The sequence below is a fragment of the Schistocerca serialis genome, chromosome 3 (genome assembly GCF_023864345.2).
Source record: "Schistocerca serialis cubense isolate TAMUIC-IGC-003099 chromosome 3, iqSchSeri2.2, whole genome shotgun sequence".
NCBI lineage: Eukaryota > Metazoa > Arthropoda > Insecta > Orthoptera > Acrididae > Schistocerca > Schistocerca serialis.
The window spans coordinates 253,974,527-253,997,162 of NC_064640.1; the positions used below are offsets into that span (position 1 = coordinate 253,974,527).

The following is a 22,636-nucleotide window of genomic DNA, read 5'->3' on the forward strand; positions in this document are numbered from 1 at the left end:
GTTTGGAAAGATTACTTTTATCCATTATAATAATACCAGAAAATAACTATAATGCAGAAAGTTGTTGATAATTTTGTAACCATTAATCATTTACGTAATGTGAAATGACAGATGAGAAAGCCTAATTTGAAAAGAAGCTGAATTACGTTGTGTAAAAGGATTATATACTTACTTCTACAAACTAAATGTTTGTGTGTTTATGGCAGTCAATGGTGAGGTTAATTTAGAAATTATTTTATACTTTTACATTAACACATCTGCAAGATGTTTTGCAAAGGAAAGTATTTCAATACTATTTATATTAAATAGCTCATAAAGTGACTATCTTCACATAATTATGATATCATCTACAAATGATCTGTGGAACCTGTAACTAATCTAGAAAAGCTCTTACCACTATTACTCCCCTAGAAGAGAAAACATACAACATTTCTCTTAAGTGATCAACAATAACTATGGTTAGAACACCACATTGCTTCATAAAGAATGACACTGGTAAAAGTGGTGAGACCAACAGGATACAGTTTGCTTTTCTCCCTCAACATAACTTTATTTACTGTATTAACAACATGGGTTTGCCTCGATATCACATTATTCAATTATGTTTATGTGTTATTTACAATCAAAGCAACATATCAATATTTTAACACTGGAGTTGTAAGTTTTTAAAAGTTTGGTCAACTTAAATATTCACGGACTCCTCCAAACCATTATTTGAATCACCAAATTTTGTATTTTTCCTTATTAATTTCGTTTTTGCTCCGATGGCAGCTAGCAAAGAATACCCCCATACACCTACATGAACATCTGCATTCTACAAAGCACTGTGCAGTCTATGGCAGCGAGTTGAAAGTGGACCACAATAATTTTGTCAACTTTCTCATTTCTGACTTGATTTGCAGACTGGGAAGATCCACTGTTGATACTCCTTTGTATATGGCTGAATTTGCCAATTTTAACCTTGTGGCCAACACTAGATGTATACTGGGGGAAGTAACACTCTTCTTGACTAATATTGGAACATAGGCTCTTGGAACTTTCAGAGTAAAGCTCTCCACAATGAACATCTCCTTTATTGTAGCATCTCTAACTAGAATTTGCCAAACACTTCTGCAACACCCTCTCACCGATAAACAAAGACAAGATCATCTCCTCTCTCTCTGTTCATTTAATACAGTTTCATTAGAGTCACAAACTGGCAAATAATACTCAATAACTGGTCAGAGAGGAGTTTTTATAAGTGATCTATTTCATGGTTGAATTACAATATGCAAAAAGGATCAAAACGAGACAAAATGCCATTCAACAGAACAATTGTAAGTGCGTATAATTCACTTTACTTGTTATCAACTGCATACACATTAACACCATATAGGTGGCACTAGCTACTCAAATATTCTTATGCAATATGGGGGCAGACAACATACTAGTGACAAATCTAATACTGTTACAAAACAAGTGTAGCCTTCTGAAAATGGGTATGATAACACGAAGCCCTTTCTGGCAGTACGCTAAAGCTTTATAAATGTGTTTGCTGTTGGTCGTGTTCTCCATCAACAATCCGTAATTGAATACAGCCACAGAGTTCAACAAGATCCAACATGGATAAAATAACTTTTATGGTGTTTTGAAACTTTGGCAGGCAGGATCTTGCTTTCAAATTTATTGAACACTATTTATGTAGCTGAACTTGTTTGTATTTTCTTTGTCAAGCATTCATTTGCCAACAAGGATTCTGCTTCCTTGAAATCTGCCATAAACACTATTCTTTTGCAGTCACAAGTGTCTTAATGAACAATGATCACTCCACCCACTCACTATCTTCCAGATTATGAAATTATTTAGCATATGGCAAAGAATATTTATGAGTTTTTGCTGTAGATCATCTACATTCTTCTACACAGACTTCAGCATTTGCTGATCAGTTAGTTTGTAACCTTCCCTTGCCATAATTGTTAAGCAGAAATATCTTCTATTTTCACTAACTTTCCATTCAAAACCAGCGATCATTGATGTTATAATAGTCTTTTAGTTCTTGACCCTTGTCCCTACATTCACTAAATTGATTGTTTTAGCAAGTTTCTTGCTACCAAATCTGATAAGTTAGCATCACAAATAGTGAATATAATATTCTTGAAACAAGTTTACCGCAATGATGCATGAATCTTTGTCTCTGCAACCCATTTTAAATGTACGCCTTCCAGTCTTAGAAGTCAGGTAAAACTGTCTTCAACCCAAAGGCTTCTTTGAACACTGGATACCTTACTAGACATGACCAAGTTAGAAGTGGTATGCAGTTGAGTGAGATTTTCACTCTGTAGTGGAGTGCACGCTGATATGAAACTTCCTGGCTGATTAAAACTGTATGCCAGACAGAGACTCGAACTCGGGACCTTTGCTTTTCGCAGGCAAGTACTCTACCATCTGAGCTATCCAAGCACGGCTCACGACCCGTCCTCACAGCCTCAATTCTGCCAGTACCGTGTCTCCTACCTTCCAAACTTCACAGAAGCTCTTCTGTGAACCTTGCAGAACTAGCACTCGTGGAAGAAAGGATATTGCGGAGACATGGCTTAGCCACAGCCTGGAGGATGTTTCCAGAAAGAGAATTTCACTCTGCAGCGGAGTGTGCGCTGATATGTAACATCCAGGCTGATTAAAACTCTGTGCTGGATCGAGACTCAAACTTGGAACCTTCACCTTTCGCGGGCAAATGCTCTACCATCTGAGCTACCCAAGCACGACTCATGACCTGTTCTTACAGCCTCAATTCTGCCAGTACCTCATCTCCTACCTTCCAAACTTCACAGAAGCTCTTCTGTGAACCTTGCAGAGGTAGGAGACAAGGTACAGGCAGAATTTAGGCTGTGAGGACGGGTCGCAAGTCGTGCTTGGGTAGCTCAGATGGTAGAGCACTTGCCCGCGAAAGGCAGAGGTCCTCAGTTCGAGTCTTGGTTCGGCACACAGTCTTAATCTGCTACGAAGTTTCATATCAGTGCACACTCTGCTGCAGACTGAAAATCTCATTCTGGAAACATCCCCGAGGCTTTGGCTAATCCTTGTCTCTGCAATATCCTTTCTTCCACGAGTGCTAGTTCTGCAAGGTTTGCAGAAGAGCTTCTGTGAAGTTTGGAAGGTAGGAGATGAGGTACTGGCAGAATTGAGGCTGTGAGGACAGGTCGTGAGTTGTGCTTGGATAGCTCAGATGGTAGAGCACTTGCCCATGAAAGGCAAAGGTCCTGAGTTCGAGTCTCGGTCCGGCACACAGTTTTAATATGCCAGGAAGATTCATTGGTATGCCCTTCCCTTTCTCCTGACTAAGAAGCCCAGTTACAGGGGAACCTACAGTTTAATGTGGATTCCAAATCACAGTGTAACTTGACATTTTTCACATATACACACAGCTGACAAACTGAAATCTCTTGTTATTACAATAACATGACCAAGCCATTACAAGCAATATTTCCCAGCTTTATCTGCAGCGTTGAAACTTATGCGGTTGGTCAATGCGATGTCTGGTTAACACACGGTCTAGTTACATTAATGTGACCACCACCTACGTTTTACGTCAATGTGCAATAACTATGCACAGATGGCAAGTGGCAGCATTAGCAGTGGAGGGTATATAAAGTGTGTTGGAGAGGGGCCTGGGGAGGTGAGAGGGGCAGCAAACAGTGCGCATATCATTGTAATGTGAAAACGGAACATTTCATCAGATGTCCAAAAGGGCTTTATCATTGACGTTTGTGCAATGTGTGGAAGCTTTTCTGAAATGGCTAAGTTTGTAAACTTTTTGCATGCCACCGTGGTTAAAGTATACCGTGCATGGCGAAATGGTGCTATCAGAAACTGATGCTGAGACAACTGTGGTGCGCCACAGATAACAGATGACAGGTGAATGACTGCTGTGGTGATGTGTACGGGTGAATAGACATGCAACAGTTAACCAGCTGACCACCCAGAAGAACCAGACGACTACCAAGAGTGTCCGCTCAATGACCATTGCTGCGTATGGGCCTCTGCAGCAGACACGTGGTCTATGCACCCATGCTGACTGCCGTTCATTGGCGACAAAGGCTGGAAATTGGATGTCGATATCACAACTGGATGTCCACTGAGTGGTGGCTGGTGGCCTTTTCAGATGAATCATGTTTTGTGCTCAATCGGACAGATGGTCATTGGATTGTACGGCATGAAACATCTGAAAGCAAACATCCCGCAACAACTGTCAGAAGGGTCCGCTGGAGGGAGGAGAATTATGGTCTGGGGAATATTTCTGTGGCATTTCATGGGTGATCTTGTTATTCTGGAAGGCACAATGGATCAACACAAGTATGCACCTATCCTTGGGAACCATGCAATTTGTTTTTCCTCAGCATGATGGCATCTACCAGCAGGACAATGCAATGTGCCACACAGTTTGCAGTGTATGTGTGTGGTTCAAGGAGTGCCAGGATGAGTTTACAAAACTCCCTGGATTTAAACCCAATCGAGAATCTGTGGGACAACCTCAATCAGGCTTGTCACACCATGGATCTTCAACTGAGAAACCACTGGAGTCGGCATGCCTCCACATCCCTGCTGGTACTTTCCAGGACTTAATCAACTCTCTTCCACCATATCTTCACATCTTGCAGTGATCTACAGTGCAAAAGGTGGTTATTGAGGCATTTGACAGATGGATTGGACAGTCTATTTTTGGACCACTTATGATACTTATCTTCATCCAGATTATTTGGCGTTCCCAGTATGGATTTATCCCCTTACACATAAGTGAGACTTTTTCCATTGATAAATGCAGCACCACAATTGGAGACCAATCTGCTTTCCCAACATAAATTCTATTCAAAATTTAAGAATTTACTGTCATTTATTTTTGTGTCAAGCTACCTTTTTATTCTAAGCTTTATAAGCACACTAGTACCATCAAAAAATGAGAGTAATTCTATGATCTTACCCTGAATGTTTTTGCAGTTAGCAAATATAGGGTTAACATTTACTTCTTTTGATCCGCAAGGGTGTGTATTGCTCCATAACAAACACAGGTGACACATTTAGAGCTCTGTGATGTACAAACTGTTTGTCGAGCCTTCAAAGGGGGTTTCTCTGACCTAAAAAATATTCATGTGCATGCCACACTTACTCTGTTGCTTTTAATAACTGCTTCTTGTATGAAGTGAATGACTTAATGCCTAATCTGTACAAGCTAATATGACTCTATCTAACAGTGAATGTCAAGAAACATGCATTTGTTACAGAATTTGTTGTGCCTCTGGTTTAAGCTTCCCACTGAGATACGAACTGGGGGACTGCAGTCGGTGTGTGGAATGGTACAATAAATTGCAAACTGTGCCTCCACCCCATGAGTGTAAGAAGCCTTCTCTACTACTACTTCCAATTGCTGAAAGGAACTGACAGTATCCTCTGAAGCCAGGCAATAGGTCTCACTGCTGCCAATATGAGCCATAACTTGTGGCTGGCTGTATCCTCTGGGTTCAATACTGCAACCAGAGACTCCTTCATATTCAGAACATGATCTGTCAGGAACATACTGTATGAGAGCTGAACTTTTCCTGATCTGACTGTTATTTCCCAGATGGGATGCATTACCTGCCTCACAACTGAGCTCCCAATAGTGAGAAATTCCTTGCTCGACGCAAGTCCAAGCCTTGCAGAAAGACTGGACCTAGTTCCAAAGAGGTGAGGTGACTCCTGCTGTTTTAGGTACCTTATCAGCAACAACCACTGTCTCATAGCCGTTTTTAAGGTGTATGGGCACAACTAAGTGACAGGTGCCCAAATTAACCTTTAGCCCAGAGACATACAATTTCTGCACAGTCCACCAATCATTCACAGATAATAGCAATCCATCCCTTTTAAAATCAGTATTGTGTCACAAGAAGGCCCAGTTTTGAACCATTCTCTGCAACCTATTCTGCTAAGGGCAGCCAGTAAGATTTAGTCTTGTTTCAAGTGCACTGCCATGAGTGACAATGGACGTAAATAACTGCTCTCCTCCAGACTGTAGCCTTTAGTGCTCATACATTTTCATTCACTGCTGTCTGCAGCAACAATTTGAAAGGAGTATCAACATGTCACCATACATAAACAAACCTCATCCTCTCCATAACTCCCTATTGCACACACTTTCTCCCCCTACACTTAGAAACACTATATGACAGTGGTTCCCGACCTTTCTGAATTATTACCCGTGAGTGAGATCAGATATTAGCTAGTACCCCCCACCCCCAGATACTGGCTGTCTGGCATTCACTGGTGAAGGCTTAAAAGGTCAGACTACAGATCTACTTTGAGAAAACAGAACACATTTCAAATCACAAAGATGCACCAAAAAAGATCAGGACAAAATATGATAACATCAAGGGAGTTTACAAATTCAAGTACCTTGGGGACTTGATAATGGGCAAATGGGGTACAGAAGGAAACTGAAGAACAAAGAAATCAAAAGACCGAGTAGAGCATTCTTGAGGAATGGAAACATCTAAATCATGCCTATTACATAATGGAAAAGTGAGACATTACAACACTGTCATCATGCCAGAAACTGAAACACACCAGAAACATCCATCCTGGAGTGGAAAAGTGCACTAGGAAATATCAAGGAACCTGAGAGTGGAGTCAGCAGAAAAATCCTGGGGCCCAATAAGTTGGAAGGAGATACAGATAGAGAAGAAAGCAAGAACCCAAACAGATATCTAAGATAATACGTGACATGAAGAAATGATGACTGAAATTTTATGGGCATATCAAGAGAATTAAACAGATATTTGAGTATACAGAAAGCATCAAAAACATGAAGTGGATTACTGAAGTCAGGAGAGATCTGAAGGATGGTGCAATAACAGAATCAGATATACATGACAGACAAACATTCAAGCACAAAGTACTCAAGTGGAAGAAATTCGAGTCAGGAACAACCTGGCTGGATTAAAGAAAGAAAATGCATAGAGAGAAGATGAAAGAACTGTGGCACATAAGAAGAACTGTGGCACTTAAGAAAATATCACCTTAAGTGGACGCTTCACATGGTCCTCTTCTGGTCTACACATTAATAATAATAATAATAATAATAATAATAATAATGTGCAAACACAATGGTAGTGTGGTAGCAATTACATAGTTACCATAGTGTTGTGCTGTCAATCAGCTTTTTTATTGTTGCGAAGTGAATAATGAAATAATTTCTGGTCTATTGTGGGAATTACTTACAACTCGGAGAAGACATTTTCATGAGATATGTAAGCATATGTGATACATATGACACAATCATTTTACTGTCATAGGTATATGGTAGAAAGTATGTGTGTAGTGGGTGGATTATGTAAGGAATATGTTCATACATTTGTTTCACAAGCTGTAACCTCCATCACTGTATCTCATGTATTAGTACTAGTATTTGACATTAAAGATGTAATTATTGGTAACTTTCACAATTAGTATTACAATCTTATGAAATACTGATCCATTACAAATAATTTAGTTTTGCGGCCAAAATACAATTGAACCCATTTGTTTTATCCCTCAGGTAATTCCATTTTACCCCTTAGGGGTAATTACCCCAGGTTAGGAACCACTGCTCTTTGAGGTGATGTGCACTATAGGACTGTAAGATGTCACTATAGTGTCAAAGTGCTCCCAGGCGGCATGTGAGGAAGCACAGACATCACTGATGCAGCCGAGAACAGCAGCTTGAAACTTACTGCCCCTAAGCAACTTTCACAACAAAATACAACTCACTACTTGTATTAAAAAGACCAAGAGCCATCCAATCTGACCCAAGGATGTACAGAACTGAAAGACAGTTTGACACTTACTGCTAACAGGCACTAAAAAGCTATTGTGCTTAAAGAGTACTGAGCTTCCGTGCACTACTTTTATGTATGACCATATAGCTCTTACAAGCGCGCGCACACACACACACACACACACACACACACACACAAAGAGAAAAAGGGGAGGGGGGGGGGGGGAAGATAAGCTATGGAAAACGAGCAACAATCTAAAATATCTTTGCTGCACTTACCCTATGAAATAATAGCACGTAATCATGGTGTATAGAACACACAGACAGCAATTAGGGATTCAAAATCACTAATGTACACAGAAGGGGAGAAAGAATATTTCCATAGGACAAGAAAGAGGAAGGAAATTAACAGTATTGTTTTCAAAGTAACCATTCAATTTAATTAATTTAGGGAAATAATGGAAAACGTAAACCTAGATGGCTGGACAGTGCTCATTTTAGAAGCACATGATGATGTAACTAATGTAAATACTCTGTAGGAACAAAGTTCTGTGGTTGCTAATCGTACGCAGCTAGTTACTGTCTATGGTGAATGGTTTTACATTACTTGTAACTCTTCAATGGTCCTTTTGATGCTGTAATCATGCTACATTGCCACCAGCACTGGCATTAGCATGAAGCTACTACACTACAACACACTGAAGTGACAAAAGTCATGGGATAGCAATATGCACATATACAGATGGTGGTAGAATCATGTACACTAGATATAAAAGGGTTGTGCATTGGCAGAGCTATAATTTGTACTCAGATGATTCATGTGAGAAAGTTTCCAATGTGATTCTGGCTGCATGATAAGAATCACCAGCCTCTGAACACAGAATAGTGGTTGGATATAGACGCATGAGACATTCCATTTTGGAAATCATTTGAGAATTTTTTATTCCGAGGTCCATAGTTACAGGTATTATCTCTCACCACGGACAACGCAGTGGCTGATAGCGTTTACTTAATGATGCTTCTGTACAGTTGTCAGTGTTAATAGACAAGCAACACTGCCTGAAATAACCACAGAAAGCAATGTGGGATGTACAACAAATGTATCCATTACAACAGCGAAGTGAAATATGACGTTAATGGGCTATGGGAGCAGACGTGTGATGCCAGTGCCTTTGCTAACAGTATAAAATCACCTGCAGCACCTCTCCTGGGCTTGTGAGCGTATTGGTAGCCCTGGACGACTGGAAAACAGTGGCCTGCACATATGAGTCTGGATTTCAGTTGGTAAGAGCTGACGGCAAGTTTCACATGTGGGGCAGACCCTGCGAAGCCATGGACGCAATTCATTAACACAGCACTGTGCAAACCTGTGGTGGCTCCATAATGGTGTGGTGTGTGTTTACATGGATTGGACTGGGTCCTCTGGTCCAACTGAACTGATCATTGACTGGAAATGGTTATGTTCAGCTACTTTGAGACCTTTTGCGACCTTTCATGGGCTTCATGTTCCCAAACAATGATGCCATGTCACTGGGCCATAATTGTTTGTGATTGGATTGAGGACATTCTGAACAATTCAAGTGAATGATTTAGCCACACACATTATCTAACATGAATCCACAGAATATTTATGGGACATAACAAGAGACATCAGTTCATCCACATAATCCAGCACTGGCAACACTTTCGCTATAGCAGCAGCAAAGCTCAATATTTCTGCAGAGGAGTTTCAACAACTTGTCGAGTCCATGCCACATGAAATAGCTGCACTACGCTGGGCAAAAACATCTGACACAATAATACGAGGTATCGCGAGTGTATGTAACTTGAAAAAAAAATATATAAAATACACACATTTCGTATTTCATATGGGTTTTGGGAGCAAAGTACTTTGAAGCATTCAAGTAATGGCAAAAAGACACACAAGAATTAACCAAGCTGTCTTTGGTTGTTTTTTGATTCTGTAAAGGGCCTTTAACACAATACAACATAGATAGTAGTTTGCAGTTACAAGCCTAATTCAGATGTGAGAATAATATGCAGATTGTTGCTATCCTTTACTGGCAACAAATACCAACTGTTAAGGCAGAGCATTAGTCGAGCAGTTCTGGCTGTAATGAATGACATTCTGGATATGTCAAGCAACATTTCAAAGTCGTCAATACTCTCTTTTATTATTTCACACACATATTCCAAAGAAATAAACAGAGGAACAGTGGAAGATCTCAATAAGACTGTAATAATCTCAGGTATGCTGATGACAACATTCTGATGCTGATAATGAATATGGATTACAAATGCCTGTGAAAAGTGTGGAATGGCACTGAACACTTCTAAAACTAAATTTATCATTTAAAAGCACTGCTATATGTAAACAAGTGTGTATCAATGGAACATCATCACTGTGTACGGAAAAAACTTGGCTACTTACAATGCACTCTATCTGAAAGGTTGAATACAATATCACTGCCTGGCAGGAACATAAACCTACATCCATATCTAAGTATATGAATCCTCAAATACTTTATTTTTAATTTCATATAGCAGTGAGTAAGCCTGAAAAGCTCATGATCAATTATAAGCTACATCCTATAAATGGTATGTTGTAGATAAAGACAACATCAAGAATACAAAGGCCACACCACACTACACCATGTAGGGGAAAAAATAATGAAAATAATAAAAATAACAATAATCAAAACTCTTCCCACAATAAAATATAAAAGTGTGGTACCAGATGTTAATGTAGGAGACATCACAGAAGAAACATACCACTATGTTTCCTTACAGACTTGGGTTACAGTGGCCTTCAAATGTCTAGTGCAGATTGAGAGGGGGAGAGGAGGAGGCAAGTAACAAACTGACTGCATTAAAAATGTCTAAATTTATGATATTTCAAATGGTCAAAACAAAATTTGAAGCAGGTAGAGTATGATACAGTTTTTCTCTCTCACAAAAGTTTGTAAGAGGAATATATAGCTTTATGATTCAGAATGAATACAGTTAACACAGTAAGACCTGGTGGCAACTGATGTCAAATACGATGGCAGATGAAAGGAATACAGTGATCAGGTCAGAGTGAACAAGGATCAAAAGGAGAGAAAGTGAGGTGCGAATATATGAAGAAAAGCAGTGATCAGCAGACACATGAATTAGAAGCACTGGTAAAAATGGGGAAGCACTGGTAGAAATAGAGAACATCAGAGGAAAGAATGAAAAGGGATGAGACCAGAGGATGAGAAGGAGGCAATTAATGTGATTGCAAAATATGATGTTGAGTGAGGAGGTACTACTTTTAAGACATTTGATTTATATTTGAGAGGAATGGGTTCAAATCCAATATAACAATCCTAATATATATATATGTTTGTTTTTGTGATTTCCCAAAATTATCTCAGGTAAATGGCAGGTTGATTCTCCAACAAGACTATATCAGATTTCTTTCCTCATACTTATCCAATACAGCATGTTCTCAAGTATGGTTTATACAGGGAAAATGCTATTGCTTTACACCCAGAAGATGTTAAACTGAGTAACCTCATACATCAACCATAGAAATCTCAAAGAATGTGATGAGAGCTGAACGTTAAGGTGTGTATTCACGAGCAAGTAACTTCTGCAAATGCTTAGACTAGCATAAAAACTTGTGACTGTTTAACTTCCGCAAGTTGCTTTGAGAAGTTAATTTCAGAAACTTGCTGCAAGTACTTAAAGAAATGTTTCCACTATAGAGCTCGGTTGTGAGACAGGCTAGTAAAAATTTGCAGCTTATCACCAATAGTACGAACGATACTAAGAAGTCAGTAGATACTAAGGGTCAGTAGATTTAACACAACAGCACTAAAAACTTATTCTATGTCATGCTTTGTACTACATAAAATGGTGGAAGAGGGGGGGGGGATGAGAGGGGGAAAGAGCAGAGCAAATGTCCACCTTACATTTCATAAAAATGATAGTGATGACAGAATGTGTAGGGTACTAAAATCATGTCTTCCTTTCAGGAAAACGTTTTCCATAGTTTCTCTAACCCACATAGGCAAAATTACCTGATCATTCTTTAAGTAAGTTCACACCCTGTTCTTATCTGAGAGAGATAAAAATCCAAATATAATAACCACCCTATAGTCAGTCAGAATGGCAAATTTTGAAAGATAAAAATAAAATAAAACACAGAAATAAAAAAAACCACAAGAATCTGATGGAGCAAAGATTTTATTGGGATGCCTTTCATTCATTTTAAATTCTTAATTTTATAATTAAATGAAATCACAGAGGTTAATCATTTGCAGTGCTCAAACCAAACTGCTGGTATCTGGAGGGGAAAAAAAAGAAAAAAAAAGTGTGGAAACATGAGGACTGATTTAAACAATAATCTCTCACTTAAAATATTTTTGAAAACTGGTACAAATTTTTACTATATTTCAATTATAATAAGTTCAGAACATAAAATGCATTCAAATTTCCTAGTTAATATTTTATCTACATGCATGTCACGCCATCCAAGAGAAATAGGATGTTTGCTAAACAGAGCTCTAAATTACCCACGTACACATGTGTGCATACCTTTCATTTATTTTATTACGAAAATTAATGTCAAAGCCTTAAAAAATCTCATCTTTTAGGAAACATCTGTCTTTAAGGTTTGGGAAAAAATCACAACATAACAAGTCGATTTCTTTCTGTGATTTATGTCCGTGTATTTCCCCTTTTGTTCAGCTCCCTTAAATTCATTAATGTCGTGCGACTGCGAATTATGGTTATATCCTTTAAATACATATGCAGAGGTGATAAAACAAAGACATATCTGTTGCATTAATTTAAAGAATAACAGCGTTCGATATTCCTCCAAACAGATACAACGAAACAACAACAATACAAGAAAGGGATATAGTATGCTAAAAAATGGGGTAAACTTGACAGGTCACAACTCATGCAGTACCCCGCACCATGCTACTACTTTTGAGAAAACGTATAACACAACCCACTAATACTTTGCTGGGCTGTTTTCTTTTAACAATGCGGCAGATTATTTCATCAGAAGAATGTTCATTGTTGCTATTTCAAGAATACAACTCAGACAGCGTCCTTGTCAAATTAAAAACAAATAAACAGAAATGTATAACTGGCAGTATGGTGCCGAAAGATTTCGTGAGCCGTCATAAAATTCGAATCCTCGCTCTTCATACTATATGAAAATGACGATGTTATGTAAAAGAACTATGCACTTACATGTGGCAATGTAAAACTCCAGTAAGTCACCGAACAACTTTAGTATGCCGCATCTTTCCGACGATTAGCGTCTGCACTTAAATGAGTTGTAAGCTGCACTCTCTCACTCAACATACGGGAATACTCATTAAAGCAATAAGGGTTGGCTATACCATGCATAGCTTTTAGTGTTTATTTATAATTCAGCACTTGTTAAACAACGTTATGGCGTTTATTCCCTTGTGTATTTGTGATTCACGAGTATATTTTATTCATAGGCTGAAACATCCGCGTAGTAAACATCACTTAAAGTGACTCCGTTATTTAGATTGTTTACATGAGAAAACTTTACTAACATTGTATGTATATAAACGTTCAGCGTTTCATGAAAACAATCAACCTACAACCGCCATTAGGAAGCACTATACAATATACACAGTGGATATCGATAACCCATGCATTTCTGCTGCAAGCGTCGATATATTCCAACAAGGCACCTAAGTCGAAAGAGGCACGATGTCGATGTGACTCATTTGAAGACGGCCGCAAGATGGTCCTGTCATTGTAGAGTCAACTGATTTAAATGGGGCTCCCAAAACCGGATTTCGTAAACCAATTTCCCAATACCGATCCTGGGTGGTCATGTTAACACTTCAAAATCGATTCTGGAAATCCGCTTGTAGTTGCCGGTTTTCCAGTTCCGCAAACGATTTTCGCTCCTATGTAAACGCAACCGGCTTTGAAATGTGCTTGGGCTGTCAGGTTTCGTCTTGTTTTTAAAAAAAAATTCGGTTAATATGAACGCAGTGGATTTTTTTTACAGTGACGGACAAGTAGAAATATTAGGCTGTAGCCATTCACACCTTGTCTGACTGAAGAGGAATAGCGATTGTGTTGACTAAATCAGAAACTGTAACAGCTGTTTTCCAGGCGCCATATTTAACTGGGCTAGTAAATCCGCATCAGAGCTCAACATGTAAACGAGAGAGCAAAAACGGTTTTCGAAATTAAGTTTTCGTCTTCCCGAAGATGTGCTGCATGTAAATGTAGTGATTGGCTTACATACACATACATTGTGATATTATTAAAATTTCTCATTACTGAATTTTACTGCAGCTCTTAGCTGTAATTCCATACAATTTACAAGTCCGCAAAGAACATAAAAAATACTGGCACGAAAAAATGCGAAGAAATGAAAATATGCAGAGAAGTAGAAAAGCTCTTCCTCGTTATCAACATGACTAACAAGTAAGTCATCCATGAGGAAAGGGGAATCCATGCATAAATATGATTAGTCCACAGACAAGGACTATTTTTATCGTTGTACTCATACAAATGAGAAGAAAACAACAGGGATGTCCCACTGTATTCAACAAAAAAAAAAAAAAACGTTCAAATGTGTGTGAAATCTTATGTGACTTAACTGCTAAGGTCATAAGTCCCTAAGATTACACTCTACTTAACCTAAATTATCCTAAGGACAAACACACACACCCATGCCCGAGGGAGGTCTCGAACCTCCACCGGGACCAGCCGCACAGTCGATGACTGCAGCACCTGAGACCGCTCGGCTAATCCCGCGCTGTTGTATTTAACAGTTTAACGATTTAAGTTCCACATACTTTAATAGATTACTTGTTGTTTTCTTCTCCTTGTTAATAGCCGGCCGAAGTGGCCGTACGGTTAAAGGCGCTGCAGTCTGGAACCGCAAGACCGCTACGGTCGCAGGTTCGAATCCTACCTCGGGCATGGATGTTTGTGAAGTCCTTAGGTTAGTTAGGTTTAACTAGTTCTAAGTTCTAGGGGACTAATGACCTCAGCAGTCGAGTCCCATAGTGCTCAGAGCCATTTGAACCATTTTGAACCTTGTTAATAGAGTGCACACTTGTGTGAGTGTGTTCTTCTACCCCTCTGCCCTCACACCCTTTCATATGTTTACAATGTCAGTGACTTGTATGGTATACTTTTCAATGGTTTTGTATATTTATATTTCCTGACAAAAAAGGGAAGCACCCAGAAGACAAGGTCGCATGTCGATACTTTGCACACATACACACCCTCAGATGGAATGAAAATGGAGTTCTCTGTGACACATAGAACTGCCAGCATAGTGCATTAGCTTAGTTCGTTTTTAGCGTCATTACCAGGGCAGGTAGGATATATCAGGGGTGTGAACAGCGTCAGATGTTGAGTGATCAGTGTGAATGATACTGTGTACTCATGTGAGACATCATTATCAGCACTTGATGGATTTTGAACAGGGTCTCATTATAGGTCTCCATCTGGCTAGCTGATTTAATGGTGCAATATCCAGCTATGTGGGGCTTTCGAATGTGACAGTGGCCCAGTGTTGGACTGCATGAGAACATGAGGCCAGGCATACTCATCCTCAAGGTTATGGTCGACCATGTCTAATCACCACAAGAAGGAATCACAATACTGTGCTCTAAGCACACTTTGTAACCCCTTTACATCTATGCCTGGCACGTGAGAACAAGTAATGTGCTCATTGCAACATTCTGTGTCATCCTATACCATCGGCCAGAGACTAGCACCAGCTGGACAAGGGATTTACTGCCCCATGCATAGCCTGCCATGAATATGCCTGTGTTGTGAGTGGTGCAGTGACCAGGAAGATGGATTGCTAATGAATGACACCACATTGTGTTCAGCGATGATTCACGCTTTTGCACTCACTGGATGATCATTATTGGTAAGTATGGCGGCAATATGTGGAGAGGTCACATTCTTCCAATATTTGGGAGAGGCTCAGCGGTGTTCCTGCTGGTACTGTCATGTGGGGAGCCATAGGATACGACATGGCTGGTAGTGACTGAGAGAACTCTGATGGCACAATGTCATGTCACTGATATCTTGTGCCCTTGTGTGTTATCTCTCATGCAGTGGTATTGTGGTGCCATTTTTCAACAGAACAATACTCATCCACACATGGCATGTGTCTCTATGTGCTGTCTGTGTAATGTTGAAGTACCTACTCATGTCCTTGACAGAACATGTGTGGGGGTTAGCTCAGCTGTCAACTTCATCCCAGTGCCAATATTCAAGAAATCAAGAACCAGTTGCAACAGTTTCCGACGAGATTGCTCAAGAGAGGATACAATGGATTTGTTACATCGTTCTCAGTCGAATCAGTACATGGATCCAGGCCCGAGGGGGTGCACCATCACACTGTTAAGTGTCCTCCTAATGACAAGTCTTAGTATTTCATTCGATTTCGTAATCACTGAAATAACATGGCTTCAAATGGCTCTGAGCACTATGGGACGTAACTTCTGAGGTCATCAGTCCCCTAGAACTTAGAACTACTTAAACCTAACTAACCTAAGGACATCACACACATCCATGCCCGATTCTAACCTGCGACCGTAGCGGTCGCGTGGTTCCAGACTGTAGCGCCTAGAACCGCTCGGCCACCCCGGCTGGCACTGAAATAACAATACATGCCCTCTTGACCCATAAAGTTTCATTTCATTCTTCTTCAACTTGTGGGTGCTTTACTTGTTCTGTCAGGCAATATATTAAAAACTTATTACTCTTTTTGTATTTCTTTGAAATTTGCCTCAGGTAGTGTGCAGCATTTGTTGCTTTTAATGGTTTAGGGATGAATGACTGTTTTAAATGTTGATATTATCGTTGTGATGTAATGTACATCATGTTTATTGAACACTGGGCACAAGAACAGTTTACACTAACTACAAGTCCAAAGCACAGATTTGTCTCTAAGACATAGTCATCAGTAACCTGCAATCGAAAATCAGTCCAATACAATAATCCATGTGTCTGTAGCGTGTGCAGTGACTGGGTGTCAGAAATGCATAAACAGTGTAGAACTAGTCTTCTACACTATTCAATAACTTCTTTACAAAACAGTATTGTACATTAAGGATAAACCGAATGAGGTACCTCAGGATATCCATGGTTTCCCTAAATTACTTCAGACAATAGCCAGTATGGTTCCTATTTTAAGGCTGCAGCTGACTACCTGTCCAACCCATGTCATACTAGAATTGCATGTAAATGCCTGTGTATATGAACTATGTTATTTTTGTTGTTCTTAAATTGTAATACGATGACGTGTTCAGTATCCTAGTAAAAGTGATTTTAGGATGAATAAAACTGCTACTACCACCACCACCATAGTGAGTCTGGGTGAGATGGGTAAAAGTCGTCATCTGTGATGTGGTCAGAGCATAACATAATAAGATTAACAAGCAACCACATACGCCTGCTTGTACTTTGCTGTGCAGGCATACATCTGCCTTGGAGAACTCTGGTTAGTACTAAATGACCCGACATTTGGTCATAGGGTGTGTCCACCGTCTGGAGCACTGCCTGTGGTGTGATCTGTCAAACCTTGTCATCTGCATCACTGTCACTGTTGTTGATGGATGCAGCATTTATCAGCAAAAATATTTTGAAGATTGTTGTTGGTTTTACTAAAATATGAAAACTACAAGGGCGTACTGAAAAGTAATATCTCCAAATTTTTGATGTAGATCCTCTTAAAGCCCTATAAATAAAACAAACATTATTAACTTCTACACATTTATTCCTCATCTGTAGATATTTATTCCTCAACATAATCACCCTGGTAACAAACACATTTCTCCCAACGAGAGACCAGTTTGTTTATATAAAGAGATCGTTGCTATTATTTCTGGAGGTGGTTAATCAACTGAAGGTTCTGATGAAAATGTTGGAGATTGGAAAACTCTACTTCCTGAAGTTCCTGACATCTTAAATCAGAATGTTTTCAAGTAAGTATATATAATCTAGCACATGTTTGCAAAAACTTTAATGACAGTACTAATAATAATAATAATATGTAAGTACATACCGGTATGTAAAATAGCAATCCCATTTTTTCAGGTAGAGAAATGGAAATGAAAGATGGGGAAATAATCCTGTTAGATTACATAGGAGATAACAAGGACGGAATATACTGAAGACATCTCCAGGTCCCATGAGGCATACTGTAAGGAACGTAAATACTATACAGTCAGCATTTGAATTATTTATGAAGCCCAGCATTTTCCAGATTATTTTGAAGTGGACCAACAAAGAAGATAACATTACTTTCGGTAATAAATGGGCAGATCTTGACAGAGAAGAATCCGAATACTTTCTGGGCCTGCTTATTATTGTGGGAGTGTACAAAGGTGACAATGAGGGCATAGTGAATTTATGGAACGAAGAACATGGCGGACCTATTTTCAATATGATGAACAACTGTAACTTTTAGGGGTAGGGGTAGGTGTACATTCTGCCAGTACATCCCCTCATAACCTGGAAAATATGGTATACAGATATGGGTTGCATGTGACATACTAATTACTACGTCACTCACCTGCAGGTGTACACAGGAAAGGGCGAAGGCCAGCTTAGAGGAATAAATCAGGAAAAAAGAGTAGTGTTAGAGTTGACAGGACATTTACCTGGGAGTTGTAGAAATATCACAACAACTGGTTTGGACTAGGCAAGGGAACTAGAATGAAAACAAATGACTCTGCTAGGAACACTAAGAAAAAGTCGTCGTGAACTACCTGCAGAATTTATCGAAGCTAGGAGAAGAACTGCAGCTTCATGTCTCTTCGGATTCCAGGAACCAGCTACAATAGCGTTCTACTGCCCAAAAAAGGGTGAGATAGTGACATTGCTGAGTACTATGCATTTCAGAGAGGAAACAGGTGACGGCTAGTCAGGACCTACACCACAGAACATATGACAAGAAGATGGCCCATGGTTACTTTTTTGTAATATTTTGGATATTAGTGCTCTAAATGCTTTCATAATTTGCTGGACTTAAATCCTGACTGAAAAAAAACTACAAAAGAAGAGAGTTTATTCTGGAACGAGGAACAAGTCTAGTACAGAAAAACAGAAGTCGGCGCAGCAAAGCTTCTATTCTTCGTCCTTCTTCAGCAGAAGTGCATACGGGGGCAAAACGTGGACGGTGCTCCCTATGCGATCGTTCAGTGCATAGAAAACATTCAGAAACGTGCAGAAGATGCTTTTCTTTTGTCTGTAAACAACATTAAGAGATTCTTTGTTTTAAATACAAAGAGTTGCTTTGTTTTAAACGTAAGGATCTATAAGATCAAGGATTAAGACAAGATCCGTAAGTGCTTATATACATAGTTTGCCTGGTTTCAGTCAGTAATTTATGCTTTTATGTCAGTTCATTAAAATAATCAAAATACTGCCAATATGAAACTTCCTGGCAGATTAAAACTGTGTGCCCGACCGAGACTCGAACTCGGGACCTTTGCCTTTCGCGGGCAAGTGCTCTACCATCTGAGCTACCGAAGCACGACTCACGCACCGTACTCACAGCTTTACTTCTGCCAGTATCTCGTCTCCTACCTTCCAAACCTACCTACTGCCAATATATCCTGTGTTAATTACTTGGGGTCATATTGACCCCAGCGGTACTCAGTGTAACAAAAAAAATCCTGGTAGTAGGAGGGTTACCTGAATTAAAGGTGAAAAGGACATATTTGTGCTTTCCATAGTAAGTAGTGAGTTTAGTAAAAGAAATTTGGCCATTGTGGCATAGGTGAGTGTGGAGATAGGATTTATAGTATCCTTCGATAATGCTGCTGTTAATTGAGTTCTTTGTATAGAGTATATCAAACATCTGAAGGCATTACGATACAATACAGACGAAAAGTGAACGTATCTATGTTACGTTTCCAGAATTAGATTTTCACTCTGCAGCGGAGTGTGCGCTGATATGAAACTTCCTGGCAGATTAAAACTGTGTGCCGGACCGAGACTCGAACTCGGGATCTTTGCCTTTCGCGGGCAAATGCTCTACCATCTGAACTACCCAAGCACGACTCATGCCCCGTCCTCAGAGCTTTACTACTGCCAGTACCTCGCCTCCTACCTTCCAAACTTTACAGAAGCTCTCCTACGAAGGAGAGTTTGGAAGGTAGGAGGCGAGGTATTGGCAGTAGTAAAGCCGTGAGGACGGGACGTGAGTCGTGCTTGGGTAGCTCAGCCCCGTCTTCAGAGCTTTACTACTGCCAGTACCTCGCCTCCTACCTTCCAAACTTTACAGAAGCTCTCCTACGAAGGAGAGTTTGGAAGATACCTTCCAAACTTTACAGAAGCTCTCCTACGAAGGAGAGTTTGGAAGGTAGGAGGCGAGGTATTGGCAGTAGTAAAGCCGTGAGGACGGGACGTGAGTCGTGCTTGGGTAGCTCAGATGGTCGTTGTTGTGGTGTGCCAGCACGGTAGCTCAGCGTGTTCGGTCAGACGGTTTAGCTATCCTCTGTAATTAAAAAAAGAAAACTGAGTGAACGGATCAACGAACAACCTGAACTAGTGTCATCGGATGTCCGCCACGAACGAAGCCAACGAACAATATAGAACAAAATTGTTGACGTCATCTTTGGACAGAGCCCCTCAAAGTCAGCAAGTCAAGCTGCTATGGAAATGGTACTGTCACACCACACAGTAATGAGCATTTTAAAAAATGAGTTTTTTTTAAATAATAAAAAAAATGGTAGAGCACTTGCCCGCGAAAGGCAAAGGTCCCGAGTTCGAGTCTCGGTCCGACTCACAGTTTTAATCTGCCAGGAAGTTTTATGTTACGTTTACTTAGATCAACGAAAGTTTTTACTTATAAGTAACCAAAGCTAAAATTATTACAAAGTAACAGTCACTAATGGACTTCATAATTTTCCTCTGCTCTTCTGTTAGCAGTTGGCTGTTTTCACTAGACAACATCCCCATAAAGATATTGTCATTTTATATCACATGGTTATACAAGGTGAACATTAATAAAACCGACGAACTGCAGGGACGGATTCCTGACTGTAAGTGGAGGAAAAAATGTGCTACGAACATGTGCTTGGAGGTGAACATTAATAAAACCGACGAACTGCAGGGACGGATTCCTGACTGTAAGTGGAGGAAAAAATGTGCTACGAACATGTGCTTGGAAATGGACGGTGTGTGTGCAATGACAACAAATCGCCTTGGAACACTGTACAGAGCTGCACGCCACAACAGACGTTCAAAGCGGCCTCTGTAGGATACAATGCTTGCGTTCACACGTCGCGTCTTGGACTGTCGCAATCTTTCGCACGTTCTGCCCTCTCTCCAAATAGTGCCTCAGACGTCGTGAAACGCTGTTAAAGGGTCTGCACATAAGGAACTGGTGTAGCATACACAACAGTTTTCAGATGCCCCTGGAGGGGAAAATCCAGGGGGCTTAAGTGCGGTGATCTAGCAGGCCATGGTACAGGGCTTCCGTTTCCTATCCAGTGTCTGGGGAAGACGTTGTTGTGGTGTCAGCGAACCATAATGAGGAACTGAGGTAGTGCTCCATCATGCAGAAACCACATAACCAGTCATACTGCCAAAGGCACATTCTTAAGCAGCCCAGGCAAAGTATTCCGCAGGAGGTTCTGGTATGTTCCTCCATCGAGGCATTGCGAAATACTAACCAGCCAAGTATGTGGTGTCCAAGAAACTTTTCTCATACACTGATGCTGAACTTATGTTGATGAGACGCGTCAACCATTCCCTGCGGATCGGCTGTCGCCTACAGATGACGATTATGCAGACTGATGATGCCAGTTCTGGTAAAGGTTGCTTCGTCGGTAAAGAGGACTGCTGACCCGATGGGCTGGTGCGAAAACCGTCGACAAAATTCTTCCCTTAGAGGAAAATCCGCTGCTGATAATCCTCACACTCATTGCAGGTGATAAGGATAGCAGCCGGCCAGAGTGGCCGAGCGGTTAAAGGCGCTACAGTCTGGAACCGCACGACCGCTACAGTCGCAGGTTCGAATCCTGCCTCGGGCATGGGTGTGTGTGATGTCCTTAGGTTAGTTAGGTTTAAGTAGTTCTAAGTTCTAGGGGACTTATGACCACAGCAGTTGAGTCCCATAGTGCCCAGAGCCATTTGATAAGGATAGCAGCAGTTGTCAAGTCTGATGCACATAATCGTACTTTGGCTTACACCATGTTGACAGGCCACTCGTCTGGAGCTTGTACTAGGGTTTGTCTCAGTATCTTGTAGAACCCAGTCCTCCAAATCCGGTGTATGCATAGTCCATCGCCTCCATGCACGTTCGTCTGTCCTAAAGGACCTATGATCACACAGAAGCCAAAAAAAGGGCTTGAAATGTAGTGTGATGTGGTTGGTGTCTGTGAGGGTTGTTGTGTAGCTATAGCTGTGCTGCTCAAATGGCTCTGAGCACTATGGGACTTAACATCTGAGGTCATCAGTCCCCTAGAACTTAGAACTACTTAAACCTAACTGACCTAAGGACATCACACACATCCATGCCCGAGGCAGGATTCGAACCTGCGACCGTAGCGGCCACGCGGTTCCACACTGAAGCGCGTAGAACCGCACGGCCACACCGGCCGGCCAGCTGTGCTGCCTCTCGATCTTTTCCATCTGCTTTGCCATGCACAAACACCATATCGGTTTGTTCCTGACATGAATATCGGGCCATTCTGCTGCTTACAGTACGCTGCATGAATCACACAGCCTGCAACACACAAGGAACACATGATACGTGTCTGGACACATTTTTATAGGATCTTTTTTCCTTCATTTTCAGTTAGGAGTGTGTCCCTGCAGTTTGCAGGTTTGATTAATGTTCACCACGTATTTTGATAT

The 22,636-nt window shown here is 40.5% G+C and overlaps 1 protein-coding gene across 1 annotated transcript in view; it reads right to left on the reverse strand.

Moving 5' to 3' along the window:
* The window catches only part of LOC126471580 (zinc finger protein ZFP2-like), a 43,539-nt gene extending 30,176 nt beyond the window's left edge, over positions 1–13,363 (reverse strand). The window contains exon 1 of the mRNA XM_050099810.1: positions 12,995–13,363. Coding sequence (XP_049955767.1) covers positions 12,995–12,996 — 2 coding nt within the window. The 5' untranslated portion in view covers positions 12,997–13,363. The remainder of the gene's footprint in view (positions 1–12,994) is intronic.
* Positions 13,364–22,636: the final 9,273 nt, after the last annotated feature.